An 18,097-nucleotide genomic window follows, 5' to 3' on the forward strand; every position below is an offset into this window, starting at 1 on the left:
GTTGTCCACATTTAAGAAGCTTGACTTGTGAGGTGTTTCCCTCGTGAAGTACTTAAGTAATTGAAAAAAAAACGTCCGGGAAAGATAACGGGTAATTTCCTGTTTTTTTTTCTATCTTTCTATATAAATATTATTAAAATGACTAGTGTACATATTTGAATAGAAGTAGATAAGATTTTGAGATATCAACGTGTATTTTTAGACATTGGGAAGAACAGGTTTTGAATAAGATTAATAAGTGAAAACTTATGACGTCTCCCGGCTTCACCTTCTTATTTGAAGCTCGGTTCTATGCCACTTTCTTCCTCGACCCATGACCCTGCAATCGGTCCTATGCATCCAACCCTTTCTTTGTGCTTCTGATTCAGACAAAGCAACTTGCCTGCGTACCCTAGACGTCATCTAGAATATTTCAAAATTTTGGTATTTTAAAATTCTTTTGATATGAAACAGAAGCCTTACTAAGAGGAGTCTCTATGGGTAGCCTTTGGAAGAGTGGACGCAAAATAGATATTTTTCAGGAATTCTCCCCCAATTGGCTAAACATATTTCCACTCCCTCCCAAATTGCGTGTCTGGATCACGTTTTACGTTCAATAATTTAAAGCATTTTTTTAATGCTAAAAATTTAAGATGCACACGAACAAATGGAATTAAAATTAAAAAAAATGTTTTTAGTTTTTCTTCTTTTTATTTACTTGTAATTTACTACCCTTAGGAAAGGAAAGAATTGGTATATTTCCATATACGATTATGGTTAAACTTCCGGCATAGATCTTGCCATAATAGTTTTCTGAAATACCTGATTATAGTTAATGCGACAGTTTTACTGTTGTGGTTTTATTGCTTTGTTAAAAGTCTATGCAGCCTAATTGTTCGAAAAAAAAAACGGTTATAGCTATGTGTCCTCCTCCTGTATTATGATCATTCTAAGTCAACTTTGCTGTCTGTATGGTGAATGACTTTTTTGTTAAAATCTAACCTTATATGATTGGTAAGTATCCGTAGCATTTAGCCAATCACATAATGTTATGTAACGGGCAACTGAAACCAGTATTTCTCTGTAATATTTTTACAATAAAAGGCTGTTGATTTCCAATCTTCACAAGAGGTAATTCCATGTTGTGCCTGACATTTGGCAGATGATTTGCAACTTTCTGGAAAAGTCTACTTACAATGGTGGGGGTAGAGGTAGGTGGTTTATTTAGGTGAAGTGGTAAGCCATCGTTTCCAGTCCTGAAAAAAGGGCATACGTTATATACACTACGTTTAATACACTACGTTTTTTTCTTGTTTCAACTTCCTGACCGACAGTCTCCTCAGCTATTTTTTGCATAAACTTTTATTTGCCATTGTGTAGTTCTTTAAAGCTACACAGGAATGTGCTTTGTTCTGGAAGGGGAGGGGGAGGGTTTAAAAAAACACATCTGGGCTATATAAAAATTTGGGACTATACTAAAGGCATATAATATTGACTGATATTCTTTAAGGGATACCCAAATTCCACGTGTGTTCCCCTCTTGTATACGCATCTTGTTTTCCTTTTTTCCTGGGTTCGCTTAACCTAAACCTAATAGCATATTTTGGTCAAATTTCATTGTATTGCTGTAAATTGTTATTTAAACTTAGCAGCAGTTGAAAAAAAAAAACAAAAAAAAAAAAAAACAACAACAACAAACTAAGGAACATGGAACGGTTATAGCAAAAAGGTAAATGTTGGTAGGCTACATAAACAGGGACATTGACTGGAGAGGGAAGGAGGCTACTTGACGTAACAAACAAAGAATAAAAAAAAACTTCGGTATTCGGAAAAAATGGAAATCTCTTGGGTAAAATATATATATTTTTTTTTACGAACCCCCTCCATAGATTTTTGCTGCGTGGCAATCTCCTCTCTCGAAAAAATATATACTTGAGTAGTGAATGATACAATGAAAATGGATACCATCCATATATTAGTCAAACCTAGGACCCCTCAAGGTGCATGTAATAATCTTAAAGGTCGTATTAATCAATTTCCTCTGTTTTTGCGAAATTTTTGAAGCTCTACTGCAAATATTTTGCACTGTAATTATCAGAATTTTTTAAGGTGTCATTGGCAGTGGCGGATCCGGGATTATTTTAGGGAGGGGGGGCGCAAAATAGGTTTATCCGATAAACTTGCGTTGGGAGCAAGTTTAATTAACACAAACTTGCGTTAATTAAGTAAATTAGACTACTTTATACTATGTTAGGGGGGAGCGCCCCCCCCCACGCCCCTCCCCAGGATCCGCCACTGGTCATTGGATAGAATTACATTGGATGGAGGGCAAAGGGAATGCTTTTTTATGGGTGATCTGGTACCTGGAAGTGCGTTCCTCCCCCAACATCCTCCTCCTGATGAGAATATCTATTTTCATTAGATCATTAACTATTACTTCTATGCTTTTGCGTAAGCTACTCACTGGGTGGCAAATATAAGTCAAACTGGAAGGGGGGTTAATTACTTCAAGATAACGAACAAAGCTCTAGGAAGAATGCATCCAATTGCACCCAAGTTGATTCAAGACTTAGGAAGAGGAGTCAAGAGTCAGGGAAACACCTAAAAAATTAGGGGGATTGGTAACAAGGGCGCATCCAGGATTTCTTTTCGGGCGGGGGGGGGGGCTACAAAAAACTTTAAAGAACACATCAAAATTTGTTCATATGTTTTATGTTACGTTTTTGCGAATCAGAAAAAAAAATTCCAGGGGGGGGGGGCTCAAATGCAATCTTTTCGTGACTTTCTTGAAAGATAAGGTAAGATGTGAAGGTAAGATGTTTTAGTGATAAATAGAAGTTTAGAGCTTTTAAAAAGTAAAAATACTTCCTTTCATAAAATGTTTATTCCTACTCTAAGTGCCTTTGTTCTTGAGTTAACAGCTGAAAGTGTAAAGACCCGGACTAGCCTGTTTGAACGACATAATATAACACTTGCATTAAACTGTTTGGCAATTTGACAAAGTCCCGATGTGAAGGGAGTATATCCCCTAAATTACCCTATCCATCATAATTCCCTGATGGAAAAAAACTTGGCTAAGGATGTGAAAACAATCAGGAAAATGGATTCTAACAAAAGGGATTTTTACGAGATCTATCACTTGAATCTCAGACTGAAAAGTCAGAATTTCAGACCAAGATCTAGTATTATAGGCCTACGCATTTTGATATTGACATTTGTTTACTGAAGAACAAGACTTAAATTGCCCAAAGGGTCAGCGACTCTGACTAATTGGTGCAAATCTTAGAGCGCTACTTATTCGCCACGTGTGAATCAATTTCATCATGCCGTTTCTCTTCCCGTCGAGTTTGGCACATTTTTGCTATGCATGGCTTCCGTTGCCTGGCTTATACAATTTTTGAAACAGGCACTTGCAAAAGTTTTAGCCGTAAAAGGAGCCATAGGAAACACTTTGTTTTGAGGAAATTTCTAATGATTTATTGTTTTTTTTTTCTCTGTGTGTGTGTGTGTGAGTGAAATTTCAAAGACCACATCTTTCTCTACTTCAAAAGAACCAATTGCTCATGTCAATAGCTACAAACGGGTAATAAGAATCGGTACAGTATTATTCTATTTTTTGTTTTTACAGCTCAGAAAAATTGAAATTTTGTAAAACAAAAATGAAAACATGGGGTAGGGGAGACTGGGGTAATGGGGGTCACCTAAGGCAAAATGAGAATAAAAATTAAAAGAAAGATAAAATTCAAACCTAAACACGTTAAATCTCTAGCATAGTATATTTTACCTATTGCATACTTGAATTGAGCCTTAATCAAGATTACATATAGGCATTAAGCATTGTTTTGCCAAACCAGCTTTGACCGGTATTACCCCCTATGATAGGGGTAATGGCAGTCGGTAATGTCATGTTCTACTAAATGGCTGTAAATAAAAAAAAATGTGGGAAATTTCAATGACAAAGACACGTTAAATTGAAATCATCATATTTATATTGTTACATAATTCCGTATTTAGGAAATTACAAAAATGTAATTGAAAGTATGGACATAATTAGAAACCAATTTATTTGAAAAACAAAAAAAAAACAAAAAACATCTTTCCATAGCAAAAAACGGCTTCAAGAATTCAAGCGCCAAAAAAAAAAAAAATATTCATATAACTTATGAGCTTGCAAAACTTTAAGTCAATTTTACTTTCTTGAGCACATGTCACATAAATAGCCCTCAGGAGTGTCCCATCTGGAACATTCTTGATGTGCCCATAATGCACAAGAAGTGCACCAATACCCCATTTCTCCATCTTTCCCGGTGTCTTCGCAATAGAAACAGGTTTCTTTGCCGATCTCTGTCAAACATAGCTTACTTTCTGATTCGTCTTCACAAATGTTTTTCTCATCAATTGAAGTTTCGGAGTAAGATTCAAAAAGTTTCCTCCTCGTGTTCTTTTGCTCCACTGTTTGTGTTTTTCTTTCAGGAAAAGCAGGCTGTTTGTTTTCTCCACTAAATTCTTTTTTTACTCGCTTAGTTCTTTGGTTCTTTTCTTCTTTCCTTTTTAGTTTTTCCTTGATCTTTGTTTCTTTTTCTTCTCGCTTTCTTTTTTTTTATTGAAGCCTGATTTTAATCGGTTTTGAACTCAAGATATGAGAATGTTTCTTTTTTCTCGCTCCTTTTCTTGGCTTATCAGCCCAATTACTGCATCCAGGTAGAGGAGAAATCTCTTGTATAGACACAGTGTTGCCAGATTGGGCTAGTTTCCGCCAATTGGGCTAGTAAAATTTCATTTTTGCGGGTAAGATTCCCAAAAACCCGCAACGCGGGTTTTTGGGCTAAAAAACCTTTCATTTTGCTCTTTTTGGGCTATATTTACACAACATGTTTTTTAATTTCGAAATCGACCGAGACACGATGCAAAAGCCAGCGGTCATCATGTCATGTCTGTAGTTGTCATGTAGATTGTCTGTGGCGGAACTGCCGAGCTCCAACGCTCCAACAACTTTCAAAGAAGAACGGAAAGAAAAGACCAGTGAGTAGTGTGTGACTCATTCTCTAGCCAAGAAAGTGATAAATCTTGGAACAAGGGTAGAGGTAGAAAAACTTTTTTTTTCCTTTATTGATAGGTAAATTGTACTGACCTGCTGTCCGAGTTGCTGTGTCTGTTATGAGCCAAGATTCTGAAGTAACTTAGCTTAGATAAGATAACCATAGTTAATTCCAACCAGTCTCCAAAGAGAGTACTCAAACGTAACCTCTGCCAGTGTCCAGCCCGTCTGACACCAGTAGGGGCCACTAAATTTTGTTGGTACAGGAAGAGGACAGGGTAAATTTGGAATATAGGACCATAATGAGATAGCTAGGAAATAAACATACCATTCGATTCAGAATTCAATCCTCTATCCGAATATAACAATAAATTCCGGCGGAAATTGATTCTAGAAATTTTGAAAATTCTGGAATTTCCAGATTCTGGGATTGGAAAAACCTAGTTTCGGTTTAGTTTTCGGCTCACTCTGTATTCGAGGTCTAGGCCACCCCACCGACAACCCCATGGCCCGCCCCCGAATCCCTTCGTATCCCCGAAAAGCTTGATTTGTAGAATCTAATGGATGAGTTTACGCCGGAAATGATTGCTATATTTGGACACAGCCTTGAATTTTGAGTCGAATGGTATGTTTATTTTTTAGCTATCTCATTATGGTCCTATATTCCAAATTAACCGAGGACAGATACCGTGAATCTTATTTGCACTATATCTTCCCAAGGCTGGACCAGAAGTGTAAAATTTTTACACAGCTGAAAATATCTGGTCTGCTTTACCTGCTGTGTGAAAATTATTAATTTCTGGTCAAGCATGAAGGAGATATGGAGCAGATAAGATTCACGGTATCTCTCTTCTTCCTATACCATACTATATTGTACACACAGAAGGAGATGTTTATCTGGACTGTGAGCAGAGCATCGTTCGACTGAAAACCATATAGGCTACCTGACCTTAGTTTTTCAGCATTTGCTTAGAGAAGGAACCAGAAAATATTCAGAGTAAATCAGTAAACAGAGGAAAGGCTCAGCTAGACACTAATGTACCAGTATTGAGTTTCTACAGAATTTTTTTAAGATTCATAATAGCAAAATGGACATTGCAAAACTTGTGTTTTGATGGTTGCTTGTTGCTTTTATGTTACCTTACTTCTGCTTAACTCCAGCATCTGGTAAAATAGGAAAAGAGGTTTTAAAGATAAATTAAAGTTTTTTTGTTGATTGCTTCAGTTTGGATTCCTCAATTTCCTTCCCTTTAAATGAGCCGAACAGCTCGTAGCTTGAAATACTTGATGGTTATGGTTACACGAAAGTAGCATAGGGTAAAGGAGCTGGTAGTCGGCCAGGTCAGAGTAGTCGGAAAATCAAACAAATAAAATTTTATTAAAAATTTTTCAAACCACATCTTGAGTTGTTTTTTTTTTATTCCAGAATATAAGCAGTGTTTCTGGCCATCAAGGAAAAAAAAAATCCAAACAATCTCTTAGAAAACTAATTATTTATAAATTTATTTATGTTTGTATGTCTGGCTACTTTGACCTGGCCGTCTACCAGCTCCATTACCCTAATGGCTATACAAAAACTATATAATTCCTCTTTCTGTCTTACTAAAAATCAGAGTGAAATGGTTAATGGTTATAAAGAACCCTCATACTAAAAATGGGTGACAATTTGTTTATTTTGGTGTAATTGCCAATTTTTTAATAATAATTGCCAACTTGCTAGCTGGTTAGATTGACAATGATGTTGATGGGGTATGTTTTGGATTATCAGACAATATGCCAAATTAAATTATACTTCATGTAAAACTATAACTGTCAGAAGCTTAATATTCTTGAGTGCATGGGACAATCAGAAAAATTCAGTTGATGCAAATCCCCAGTTAGCTTGATGTGCTTGCTAATTAATAATTTCAGGACTTTCTAGCCAAAACTAAGCTTTAAATGAAAGGGTAAAACCTATTCCTGTTTCATTTAAGACTTTTCTGCAGCAGATAGACACAAAAAAGTTGTTCATGCTTTTCCAGCAGTTTGCTTTAGATGGTTAGAACAAGCAGGTGGTTAAAACATCCCTTTTTTCAGATTGTCGCCATGGGAAAATGGGCGAAGTATGCCAAAACATATAATGAAAGGTGGGAGAATGAATTTCCTTGGGTCAAGCAATGCCCAACTGATGAGTCAAAAGCATACTGTACGGCGTGCAGAAAAGAAATTAGGGCTCATCATAATGACCTGTCAGTGCATGCTAGCTCTCAAAAACATAGACTGAAGTCAATGCAACAGGTCCCGTCAAAAGGTTGCAAGACACTTGATGGCCATGTGACAGTTTTAAGTGACAAAGTGAAGAAACACGAGCTTGCCATTGCCTGTCACATTGCTTGCCACTCATCTGTTAGAACGGTAGACCACCTAGGAGAACTGATTAATGTCATTATATCTTCAACTGCTACTTCTGCTGCCAAACCAACAGATCGACTTAGACTACATCGTACGAAATGCAGTGCTTTGATTGTGCATGTGATTGCACCTAGTCTACTAGAAGAAATAGTGCAAGATTGTAATAACAAGTATTCTTTGATATTGGATGAGTCTACAGATGTTGGAACGCACAAATACATGGCTGTATGTATTAGATTCTTTTGCAATAGAAGGAAGAAAATAGTGACACGTTTCCTAGGACTTGTCGAGATTCAAAGTGCTACAGCTGAGAACCTTTATAATGGACTGAAGGACTTCATTGAAAACAAAATTAAATTGAAGCTGGAGAATATTACAGGACTAGGAACTGATGGTGCCAGTAATATGGTTGGACAGAACTGCTCTTTGTTTACTAAACTAAGGGAGCATAATCCTGATCTAGTTTTGATCAAATGCATTTGCCATTCGTTGCACTTGTGCATGTCAGCAGCAGCTAAAGTTTTGCCAACAAACATAGAGTTTTTGCTAAGAGAGACTTATAACTGGTTCAGCAATAGCCCTCTCAGACGGGAGGCTTATCGTCAAATATACTCCTTGATCAATAGTACGGGAAAAGAGCCAAAGAAGATTTTGCAGCTCAGTGGCACTCGTTGGCTCGCCAGAGAGGCTGCCATTGATATGATTCTTGAGCAGTGGCTTGAGTTGAAGACTCACTTCAAAAGGGCAGCGCAGACTGAGCGATGTTTTACTGCGAACACGCTTTCGATGATGTACGAGGATGATGTGAACTATTTCTTTTTGACATTTCTGCTTCCTATTACAAAAGAATTCACCAGAATGAGCCTCTTATTTCAGCAGACTTCTGTCGACCCAGCCAAGTTGTTCAAAGATTTTGAATCATTTGTTTCTACATTATTCCGTCGTGTAGTGAGAGGGGCCGAAAAACTGACTACCGCTCAGTTGCTAGAAATAGAAATGATAGAAGAAAACTTTTTAGATGTTACACTTGCTGATCTTGGAACCAATTTCCGTCGAATGTTGATAAACTCGACAGTTCCAGATGAACAAAAGAGTGAACTTAGAAAAAGATGCTATGACTTTCTGAAGAAATTGTGTGAAGAGGTGAAGAAAAGAGTCCCTTCACACATGAAATTGCTTTCAACTGTGGTTTTGTTATCACCAGAGCACTGTCTGAGTCAGACTCGTTGCAGTTTTGATAACCTACCTTTGTCTCTTCTTGTGCCAGTGCCAGATAAAAACTTGCGGAAAGTGGAACTAATAGAAGATCAGTGGAGAAGACTGCTGTCTATCGACTGGACACTGGTGGTTGAGAAAAGTGAATCTCTCAATTCTGAACAATTTTGGGTCGCTGTGTACAATTACACAAATGCAGGGGGAGAATATTGTTTTAGAGAACTCGCCGCCTCTGTACTCAATATTTTGGCACTACCAGTGTCGAACGCGTTTGTTGAACGGGTTTTTAGTATAATGAACTGCGTTAAGACAAAAGTTAGGAATAGAATGGGCCTGAAGCTGCTTTCGGCGATATTATTGATTAGAGGGTGCCTTCATGGGGATGAAAAATGTTGTCAAAATTTCATCCCTTCGAAAGCAATGTTTCAAAGGTTCGACAGCTCTATGTATAAGTGCGAAAAAAGTAATGCTGAAACTGAAGATGAAGACATCGCGGTTTTTGAACTGTTAGATGAGTTTTTTGAGGAGTGATAACCCACAGTTGTGTATTTTTTATGTGGTGCATTTGTTGCTGGATAATATTTTGCTTCTAATTATTTAGACTCAGGGCGTATTTTTCGCTATCATCGGACTCGCGTTAATGATTACGGCTGGACTTCCACCAACTGTCTTCAGTGCAAAAGAATAGAGCCTCATGGAAGATGCAGAGTTTTCTCGCCGAAGACTCTTGGTGCAAGTCCAGCTGAAATATTCGCACATGGAAAAGTAAGGGTACTTTGAAAAACCCCAGTTAATATTTTTCTTCTATGTCTGTTTTCTTCGTCATGTCCGGTGAATGCGGTATAAAAAGTGTCTTAGTTAATGGTGAACATAGCTAAAAAAGACGCCCAAAGTCTCGTATCGTTCACGTCACACGTTTTTTAATCAAAATATTCCAATACTTGAACTAGTCGGCATTGAAGCGACAGTACCTGTGATTTTCCAGTTTTCAATAAAAAACATCTTGATCCTCTTACCGAAGTGGCTCACTAATTGGATTTCTGCTGTGTTTCTTTTAACATGTTTTTTGCTTGAGTATTTGCGCTTATAGAGCGTTTTAAACGTCGTTCGACCTTTCATCCTGACGACGAAATATCGAACTGTTTTTATTAATACCAACAAAGCGGTTAAGGATCGGCTAAGGAGCCTCATGGCTAGAATAGAGCCTCATGTATTGGATTTCATTGTATTTCGTAAGTTTTAACCCAGATTAACAATAAAACTTTCTGTAATTGTGGTTTCAGTCTGATTTTCTTTTATTCTAGGTTTTAAAATATCGGATAAGGATTGAATGCCTAACAATACATAATAATTAAGTATATACGCTCCATGGATTAAATGGGTTGATAGAGTGAAGTTGAAACTTAAAACTAACAAAGTTATTACACATCTACTTGTGCCGTCATAGATTTACTAGCGCTTTACTGAAAGCAAAAAAAAATGGAAGAAAGGTTTTTCTCTCACTTCTAGAAAAAAACAGCCACTTAATGGGCTTTACCTATTATCGATTATCGCCCCTGAGCCTCTGGAGCATATTTATTCTGTAAATTCGCCAGTGATATGCTAAAAACTTGGAACAAAACAGTGCAGATGTGACTTTTCTGTTTGATACTAGGTATTCTTTTAAGCTCACATAACATTGTTTTTCAATGATATCATGGTATGTATAAAATAAACCAAGTGTCTAAAGAATACATTGCCTTTTTGTTTTCAGGGAAGCACTTGTCAATTTTACGACGTCATTCGTAGAAGATTTGTTATTTTTGTTCGCTCACAGAGCTCTTTTTTGCTTTTGACCTATCCTTAAGTTTAGGTTATCTGATATGCCAATTGTATCTCTCCTCGTTTTACCCATAACAGCGCTATAATAGGGTTATAATAGCGTTCGCTATTTTTGGGCTACTTTGGGCTATTTTTGGGCTAATGATTGCTCCTCTTTGGGCTATACGTTATGCCAAAAACCTGGCAACACTGTATAGACACATTAATTTGTGTGTTAGGCTGAATATGAACTTCATCACGTAGGACAGAGGATTCTAAGTTTTGTTTAGTCGTGACCTCGTATCGGCCTACTTCTACGATGTCTTCACATTCAGTAGCTTTCAAGGAAACGTCCACACAAACAGGCGTCAAGTCTTGATTCTTCTGGAGGATGTCCTCTACCAAAAAATCCTCATCTGTGAAAACTCCTAGATTAAGAGGATGGATCCCTGTGTTTTTGAACCCACTTGTTGCCTTTGCAATCGTAGCAACTGGTGAATATGCCTTATTGAATATCTCTGCTACATCGTAAGGGGTTATTTTTACCAAATTCCTGGATTTCATGAACAAATCACATTCCCTTTTGTAAGCAGCCTTCAAAGGCGAGTAAAATACTACATCCAGAGGCTGAAGTCTATGTGATGTATGGGGCGGTAGTGACACCATAACAATCCCTTTCTCCCTACAAATATCATATGCTTCAGATGAGCAATGAGTGGAATGGTTGTCACCATTGCAGGAAGCATTTTATTGTCATTACTAGCATGAGTAAACTGAGCAAAGTGTTTTAACCAAACAACGAACAGTTCTTCATTGATCCAGCCTGTCTTAGAGCATGAGTAAACTGATCCAGGTGGCCCATTTTTTTCTAAGAGTGGGGACATACGAGCTCGAGGAAATATGAACATTGGTGGAGCATAAAGCCCTCCCGAACTCATTGCACACACAACTGTAATGTTTTTTCCCCTTTCCCAACTTATTATAGAACCCACACGCTTTTGGCCCCGTTCTGCCAGTATTTGACCAGGGTCCTGCACAGTGGTGATCCCTGTTTCATCTACGTTCCAATAATTGGTATCTTTAAACTTGTATTTATCCATAGCCTGTTCTAAATTTTGGAAAAAAACGATTTACTTCGTCTTTGTTAAACCAAATGGCTCTTCCGATGCTTGTGGCTTCAGGTTTGCGCACACTAATTTTGTTTCTGTCCAAGAATCCGTACATCCAATCCAAGCCATCCATTTTTGTTTCTTTATCAAATCTATGGCTTAATAGGTTTCTTTCTGCATATTCAAATGCAATTTTTCTTAATTTCAGTGCAGTGGTGCCGTAGAAAATCTTTGATAAAGTTTTTACATGGTCAGCTAGAGCTGCTTCGTGAAAAGGAGGGAAGACACACTTCCTGCCTAAGCTTGGATCAGAATCAATCCCACTCTTCATTCGTTCTTGCAACGTGCTGAATGGTATTTTGAATTGATCAGCAGCCTTTCGAATCGATAATCCTCTAGAAATGGCTGTCTTTGCATTCTTTAAGTCCTCTGCAGTCCATGCAGCTTTATCTATTTTCCTTATGTGTTTTTTGGGCATCTGAAACATAGAAAAAAAAATGGGTACTAATGGGGTAATGCCGGTCATGACTGCCATTACCCCTAGCGCGGTGACCACCATTACCCCAACCGCACTGTTATTATTTAACGACTAAAAATCAGAATATCAGTACTTAAACCTTAATAAAATGATACATGATACAACAATATGACTTACCTTGTTATTGCGAGACAAGTCTCGTTCCGTGAAATGTAAACAGAAAGAACTGATAGTGGATTAAACTATTGTCTATCTTAGAAGGTGAAACTTCAAACCAGTCTTTCTTACACAACAAACAAACTAAGGCTGGCAGGATGCCGAGCACTCTAGTAGTATTTCCATAAACTGTCTCGAGAGGGCAGCACCCATCGGTGTAAATCTGCGTTTTCCACTTTACGAGAGATCATAGTGACCGCCGTTACCCGGTGACCGCCATTACCCCAGTCTCCCCTAATCCTGGCATATTTTATAGCCATTCTAGGATGACTTTCAATATTTTTATATATTTAGTCTTAAAGTATTTAAAATCCCAAATCAGTCTTTAATGATTTTCAATTTTCATGATTCATGAAAAAAATATTTTTTTTTAATTTTAATGAATTTGGAGATGAAACAGTTGATTTTTTTTATATTTGGATTATTTATTTCAATATTTTGATTATTTACATATTTTCAATTTTGAAACTTGTCGAATCGAATAGAGAAAAGTAACATTCAAGCTTTTAGTCTTTAGTCTTTTTAGTATTTAGTGTTATTGTATTTTAGTAGTCTATATTTGTCTGTAAATTTCTATTTTTTCAAGTTGTAGGAACGAAAACAATTGTTCCTTTTTTGTGCATTTGAAGAAAGAAGCTTTTTTATCTTCTTGATTAACAAATTTGTTATGCAAGAAAAATTGAAAATTTTATACATTCTTTGCTCTTTCCATAAAAATCAGTTTCTGTATTGCATGCAAGAGTATAAAGCATAAAGGATAGGGAGCAAATAGGTTCTAATAGACCCCATCTGACCCCGATTTCATGTTTTTAAATTGTTTTACTTCTTGATTTTTGTTATTTCTGAATCTTTTTGAAGGATAAACAAAATGGTGGTAAAATGGGCTTTTTATTTTTTGGTGACCGATTTTGGGATGGGGTCTGTAATACCAACAGTTAGGTAACCTTTTTTTCACGCGACAGTTTGAAGATCCTTATAATGAGGTTGTGGTAAAAATCTGAAAAAATCTATATAAACTTTTTAATATTTTTTTGCTAGGTTTTATGTCTTCGCAGCCAGATTGCCACCCTGGCCTGGAAGAATTTACTAAATCTGAGAGTAAAAATTTACTAAATCGCATCTGTTTTTACTAAATGCTCAAAAAAAAAATTTTCGCGTGCGGCTACCGCCGCACGCGCACCAACAAGCATCGATTTTTACTATAAGAGGATAATCAATAGGATTTCCACAATCTTTTTCCTTTTTTCTTGTTCTTTTTTGCTCTTTTCCTCTTTTCTTTCGTTTTCATAGTATGATTGAAAATTTCGGAAACCTATAAGTTCAAAAATCCTTTTTTTATTATTTGGATGTACTACTGGATAGGCTTCATATTCTAGATGCTGTATATCCAAGACGTAAAACAAACGTCTGGAATCTTAGATTCTGGAAATCCTGCTGGTGAAGACCAGCTTTAAATTTGTCAATGGTCTTCAGGTCATAAAATTCAGATATATTGAAAAATTAAAAAAAAAACAATCAACGAAGAAAAACAGCTACAACTCATATTCACGAAGCAATTCAGGCGATGGAGTGCTTAGGATCTGAGGTGTGTTTGAAAGTGACGGCTTTTGAAATTTGTACCCCAGTTTCCGTTTTTAGATTTGAAATCTAAACTTTTCAATTTTGCATTTTTAAGAGGAAATTTACCACTTTTAAAACACTAATTGGGATGGCTTTTAAATAAGGGATAAGCTGCTTACAAAGATTTCCGGCAAATTTCACAGCAATTAATTTAGGATTTTTTTTTAACTGATTTATTCTGGATTCTCTCTCGTTCGTATTCAAGGGAATCAAAAACCAATACAATCTATGTCACTTCAAAACGGAAAATGACGTAATCGGCTACCGTTTTAGTTGTAAAAATATGCAAATTAAAAAGTGCACCTCAAATTGGACTAGGGCTGCCAAGAAAAAGAAACCTTACATAACATACAATAATTAGTTTAAAAAAAATAATATTGTGTCAATAAAACAAAAAATCGCGAAGAAAGGAAGAAAACGAGGACAATTAACAGCCAGTGAAAACATTTAAATTGGTGTCGTCCAATTTTAGTTTGGTGTTTTTATTTTATGGTTTGGTTTTTATATTTTTATCAGTTTATTCTGCACTGAGGACGGTCAAGCGGAGGTCTTGACCGAAATATTTGCATAATTTTTAAATTTTTTCACTGGCTGTTAATTGTCCTCGTTTTCTTCCTTTCTTCGCGATTTTTTGTTTTATCATGATTAGCCAGTGTGGTCTCGGAAATTATTTACGACTAGCTTACGCGGAGCTTTTGACCAAGTCTGTTCTTAATTATTTTGATTTGTGTAAAAAACACGCCAACCTTATTAATCAACAAGAATTTTTACAGCGTTGTAGAGTAAAGAGAATTCTTCCGAATTCTCTTCGTTTCCGCTTTAACCTATGTACATACTCCTAACGGCACTTTAGTGATTGGGTTGGTTTTCAGTCTTTAATTCACATTTTAAAAGACCAAAAAAACGACGTTTTTTTCTTAGTAATACAATTTAAAAAACTCGACATTTTCTACAGCAAAACCTTTCACCGACAGATTTTCAGTAGATTTCTAGAATAGCTCAGACTACTATCCGCCACGACTTTTGTATGGCTAAGGTTCGTTTATCAGAAAAGTTTGAAAAATTAGAATACGAAAAATTTCAGAATTCCAGATGTTTTCTTCCTAGATTTTGTCCTGGTCCGGCCATTGAGAACCTATCTTCTAAAGTTCTTACTCCGGAAGAAACCCATGTTTTGTCCAAGAGACCTAAATTTTGCCTACCTCAAACACAAGTGAATTTTGCAGAGATAGTCTCCAATGTGAAGGTAGGTATATTTGGTTCAAGTGGTGCTGAGGAAAATCCAGACTTACTTTGAGGAGAGGTGGTTAAGAATATTCTCGCCTTTATTTCATAGTCTTTGAGTTAAAAAAAAGATCAGGAAACACAAACTCTAAAAATTTAAAAAAAGACCCACTCATCATTATCACGAGCACTGATAAAGGAAACAAAATTGTTATTCTTGAGATAACTTAATTTAATAAAAATGGTAAAGATATTTTATGCGACGCCTATACTTATAAACTCATAGATTTAGACCCTACCGATAAGTTCACCCGTTTAGTACGAAAGGAGCTAGGAGTTTTGCAAACTCAAAGACTTATTACTCCACAAATGTATAACTTATTTTACCCTAAAGGTTGTACAGCTCCTAACGTTTACAGGCTCCCAAAACTCTACAAAGAGAGAGTTCCTCTATTCTCAATTGTGGCTTCATATAGCTCTCTGACTATGAGATTAGGCAAATGGATGCCAACACTTTTTTGCCCCCTTATACAAACGCAAACATCATACACAAGAAACTCAGTTGACAGTGTGGAGAAATTAGAAGGCCTTTAAAAAAAAAAAGACACAATTTGGCCAATTTCGATGCCATTCCTATGTATACGTCTTGCGACATTAAAAAATGTGAACTAGCTCTTCAAAGGAAATTAGAAGATAATATTGATCAAATAGACTGCAAAACACTGGATATAGAAATTATTATGCGTCTCGTCCGTCTTTGCAATAGTTCCTCCTCATATTTCCGATATAATAATCAATTTTTCACCCAAATTAGGGGTTTGCCCATGGATACAAGTCTTTCACCATTTTTGGCAACTTTTTATATGGAATTCATTAGAAATCTCTGCTCTGGAAAATTTTCCGATGAAACACCGGTTCTGGGGTCAGTTTGTGGATGGTGTTATTTCTGTGTGGGAGCATGGAGGAGAGTCACTTATATCCTTCTTAACTCACCTAAACACTTTGGACTCTAACCTTCAGTTCACTTTACAACTAGAACATAACCACAAAATTCCTTTCCTAGATGTTTTAATTTTCAATAAGTCTCCTGTCCTTGAATTTTCTATTTATAGAAAGCCTACGCATAACGATAGGTATTTGCATTTTTCCTCCAACCACTCTCCCTGCACAAAAAGAGGAGTTGTTATTTCTTTGGTTGACCGAGTAATAAGAATATGCTCAGAGCCTCACATAGACTCAGAATTGAACTATATTAAGGACATTTTATTTTGCAATGGCTACCCTATAAAATTACTTGAGACCATTATAGACAAAAGGAGAAAAAAGGCAGAAAGGAGTGCATACGGTCCACAAGCCCCAACAGATACCGTCCCATTGGTGGATGATAAGAAACTTTTCACTGTTCTACCCTATATTCCAAAATTGAGTGACAAATTGAAAAGAATCCATAAAAAACATAAATTTAACGTCGCCTTTAAAAATTCAAATATTACACAGAACTTTATTAACAACGGCAAAGATAAAACCAGCCCCATTCTGGGTAGTGTTTTTATAGAATTCCTTGTTCTTGTGGCTGTTTTTATGTTGGTAGAACCTAACAGCAATTGGGGGAGAGGTTATCTGAACATAAGTCCTCAATCGGAAAGGTCATGAGGTTACGCCAAAGGCCTGGGGTTTTTTATTCCGCCTTGGCGCAACATGTGAACGAGAGTCCACACCATTTCATTTTGTTTGACGAGGCCTCCGTTGTTGCCCCCGTTAAGGGTCTCACGCAGGTTTTCAGGGAGGCAGTTGAAATTAAAAAGCACATTCATCAAAAGGTAGCTCTCAATGGGGACACTGGAGAAATTTTTCTAAGTCCCATTTATGACAAAATTATTAATTCTGATCGTTTTTACATACATCCACAAAGTTATATTGTGCAATCGAATAGAGTCTCCAATAACAATCAAACTGGAAAGCGATCAGCCTTTAAAAGTGCTTTACGCAAAATGAAATTCTGAAATGCCATTTAGACTTGTGTTTTTTATTCAGTTACCCTTTCACCGTTACTAGGAAAGGGTCGTCCAATTTTAGTTTGGTGTTTTTATTTTAAGGTTTGGTTTTTATATTTTTATCAGTTTATTCTGCACTGAGGACGGTCAAGCGGAGGTCTTGACCGAAATATTTGCATAATTTTTAAATTTTTTCACTGGCTGTTAATTGTCCTCGTTTTCTTCCTTTCTTCGCGATTTTTTGTTTTATCATGATTAGCCAGTGTGGTCTCAGAAATTATTTATTGTGTCAATAGTCTTCAGGTCAGGCAAATAATACAAATTGAAAAGTAAGACGAATAATATGTAGTCACAATTAAAAAAGTCGCCCTTAAAAGGCTTTAATCGTCCTCGGCCTCATCCGAATTTAAAGCATCCACTAGTGTCGAGTTCTGACTGAAGGGATCTACTTGTTTCCATTTCTTGATAGTCTGAGTCAAATTGTTGGAGATCACCCAGTCACTTGACGACCTGAGAACAAGTTGCTTCGTTTTCATCAGGGACGAAACACTCGAGACATTTAGCCTATTCGGGTTTTAGTTTTGATGACCGACAAAATCAAGAACTGTCTCTCTGCTCCAGCACTTGTATGGGGCAAGCTGGAGAGAGTGAGAAAGAACTTGAGCAATTATGAAAAAAGTTTGTTTCTAGCAGCGTCTTTAAAAAGGGACAAGGCTAACTAACAAACGTAGCAGCTGTTATGAGAGTCTGGGAAACTTTTCTGAAAACAAATTAAGCCGGCATACCAGTCCTGATTTTAAATAGTTGGCCTTTCAAAGCGAGTATCAAGAGGAAGCCGAAAGACAAATAGAGATTTTCAAGCGCTAGGGTTTATGCGAAATCACAAAAATGAGAGCAATAGTAGCCATAATATCTAACGTAATCGAAACCAGATTTTGTAATGAATAGACCCTAATTTTTTGCCCTGAATTCATGGAAAATAACACAAGTTTTGTTTACTGCAAATCACGACTATTTACTAGATTTCGGGAAA

The 18,097-nt window shown here is 36.6% G+C and overlaps 2 protein-coding genes across 2 annotated transcripts in view; both read left to right on the forward strand.

Annotated features, from left to right (window-relative positions):
• LOC148947356 (uncharacterized) overlaps positions 1–18,097 on the forward strand; it is a 273,633-nt gene that overhangs the window by 169,756 nt on the left and 85,780 nt on the right. The gene's annotated exons all lie outside the window — the stretch shown is intronic.
• On the forward strand, positions 4,923–9,154 carry LOC148947357 (uncharacterized). The gene is made up of 2 exons (XM_089095733.1): positions 4,923–5,001; positions 7,094–9,154. Exon 2 carries the CDS (start codon positions 7,103–7,105, stop codon positions 9,152–9,154), a length of 2,052 nt encoding a protein of 683 aa, XP_088951859.1. The 5' UTR covers positions 4,923–5,001; positions 7,094–7,102.

This window comes from Artemia sp. Qi Xiang Cuo, chromosome 10 (assembly GCF_049724085.1).
Source record: "Artemia sp. Qi Xiang Cuo chromosome 10, ASM4972408v1, whole genome shotgun sequence".
In the NCBI taxonomy this organism is placed as follows: Eukaryota; Metazoa; Arthropoda; class Branchiopoda; order Anostraca; family Artemiidae; genus Artemia; species Artemia sp. Qi Xiang Cuo.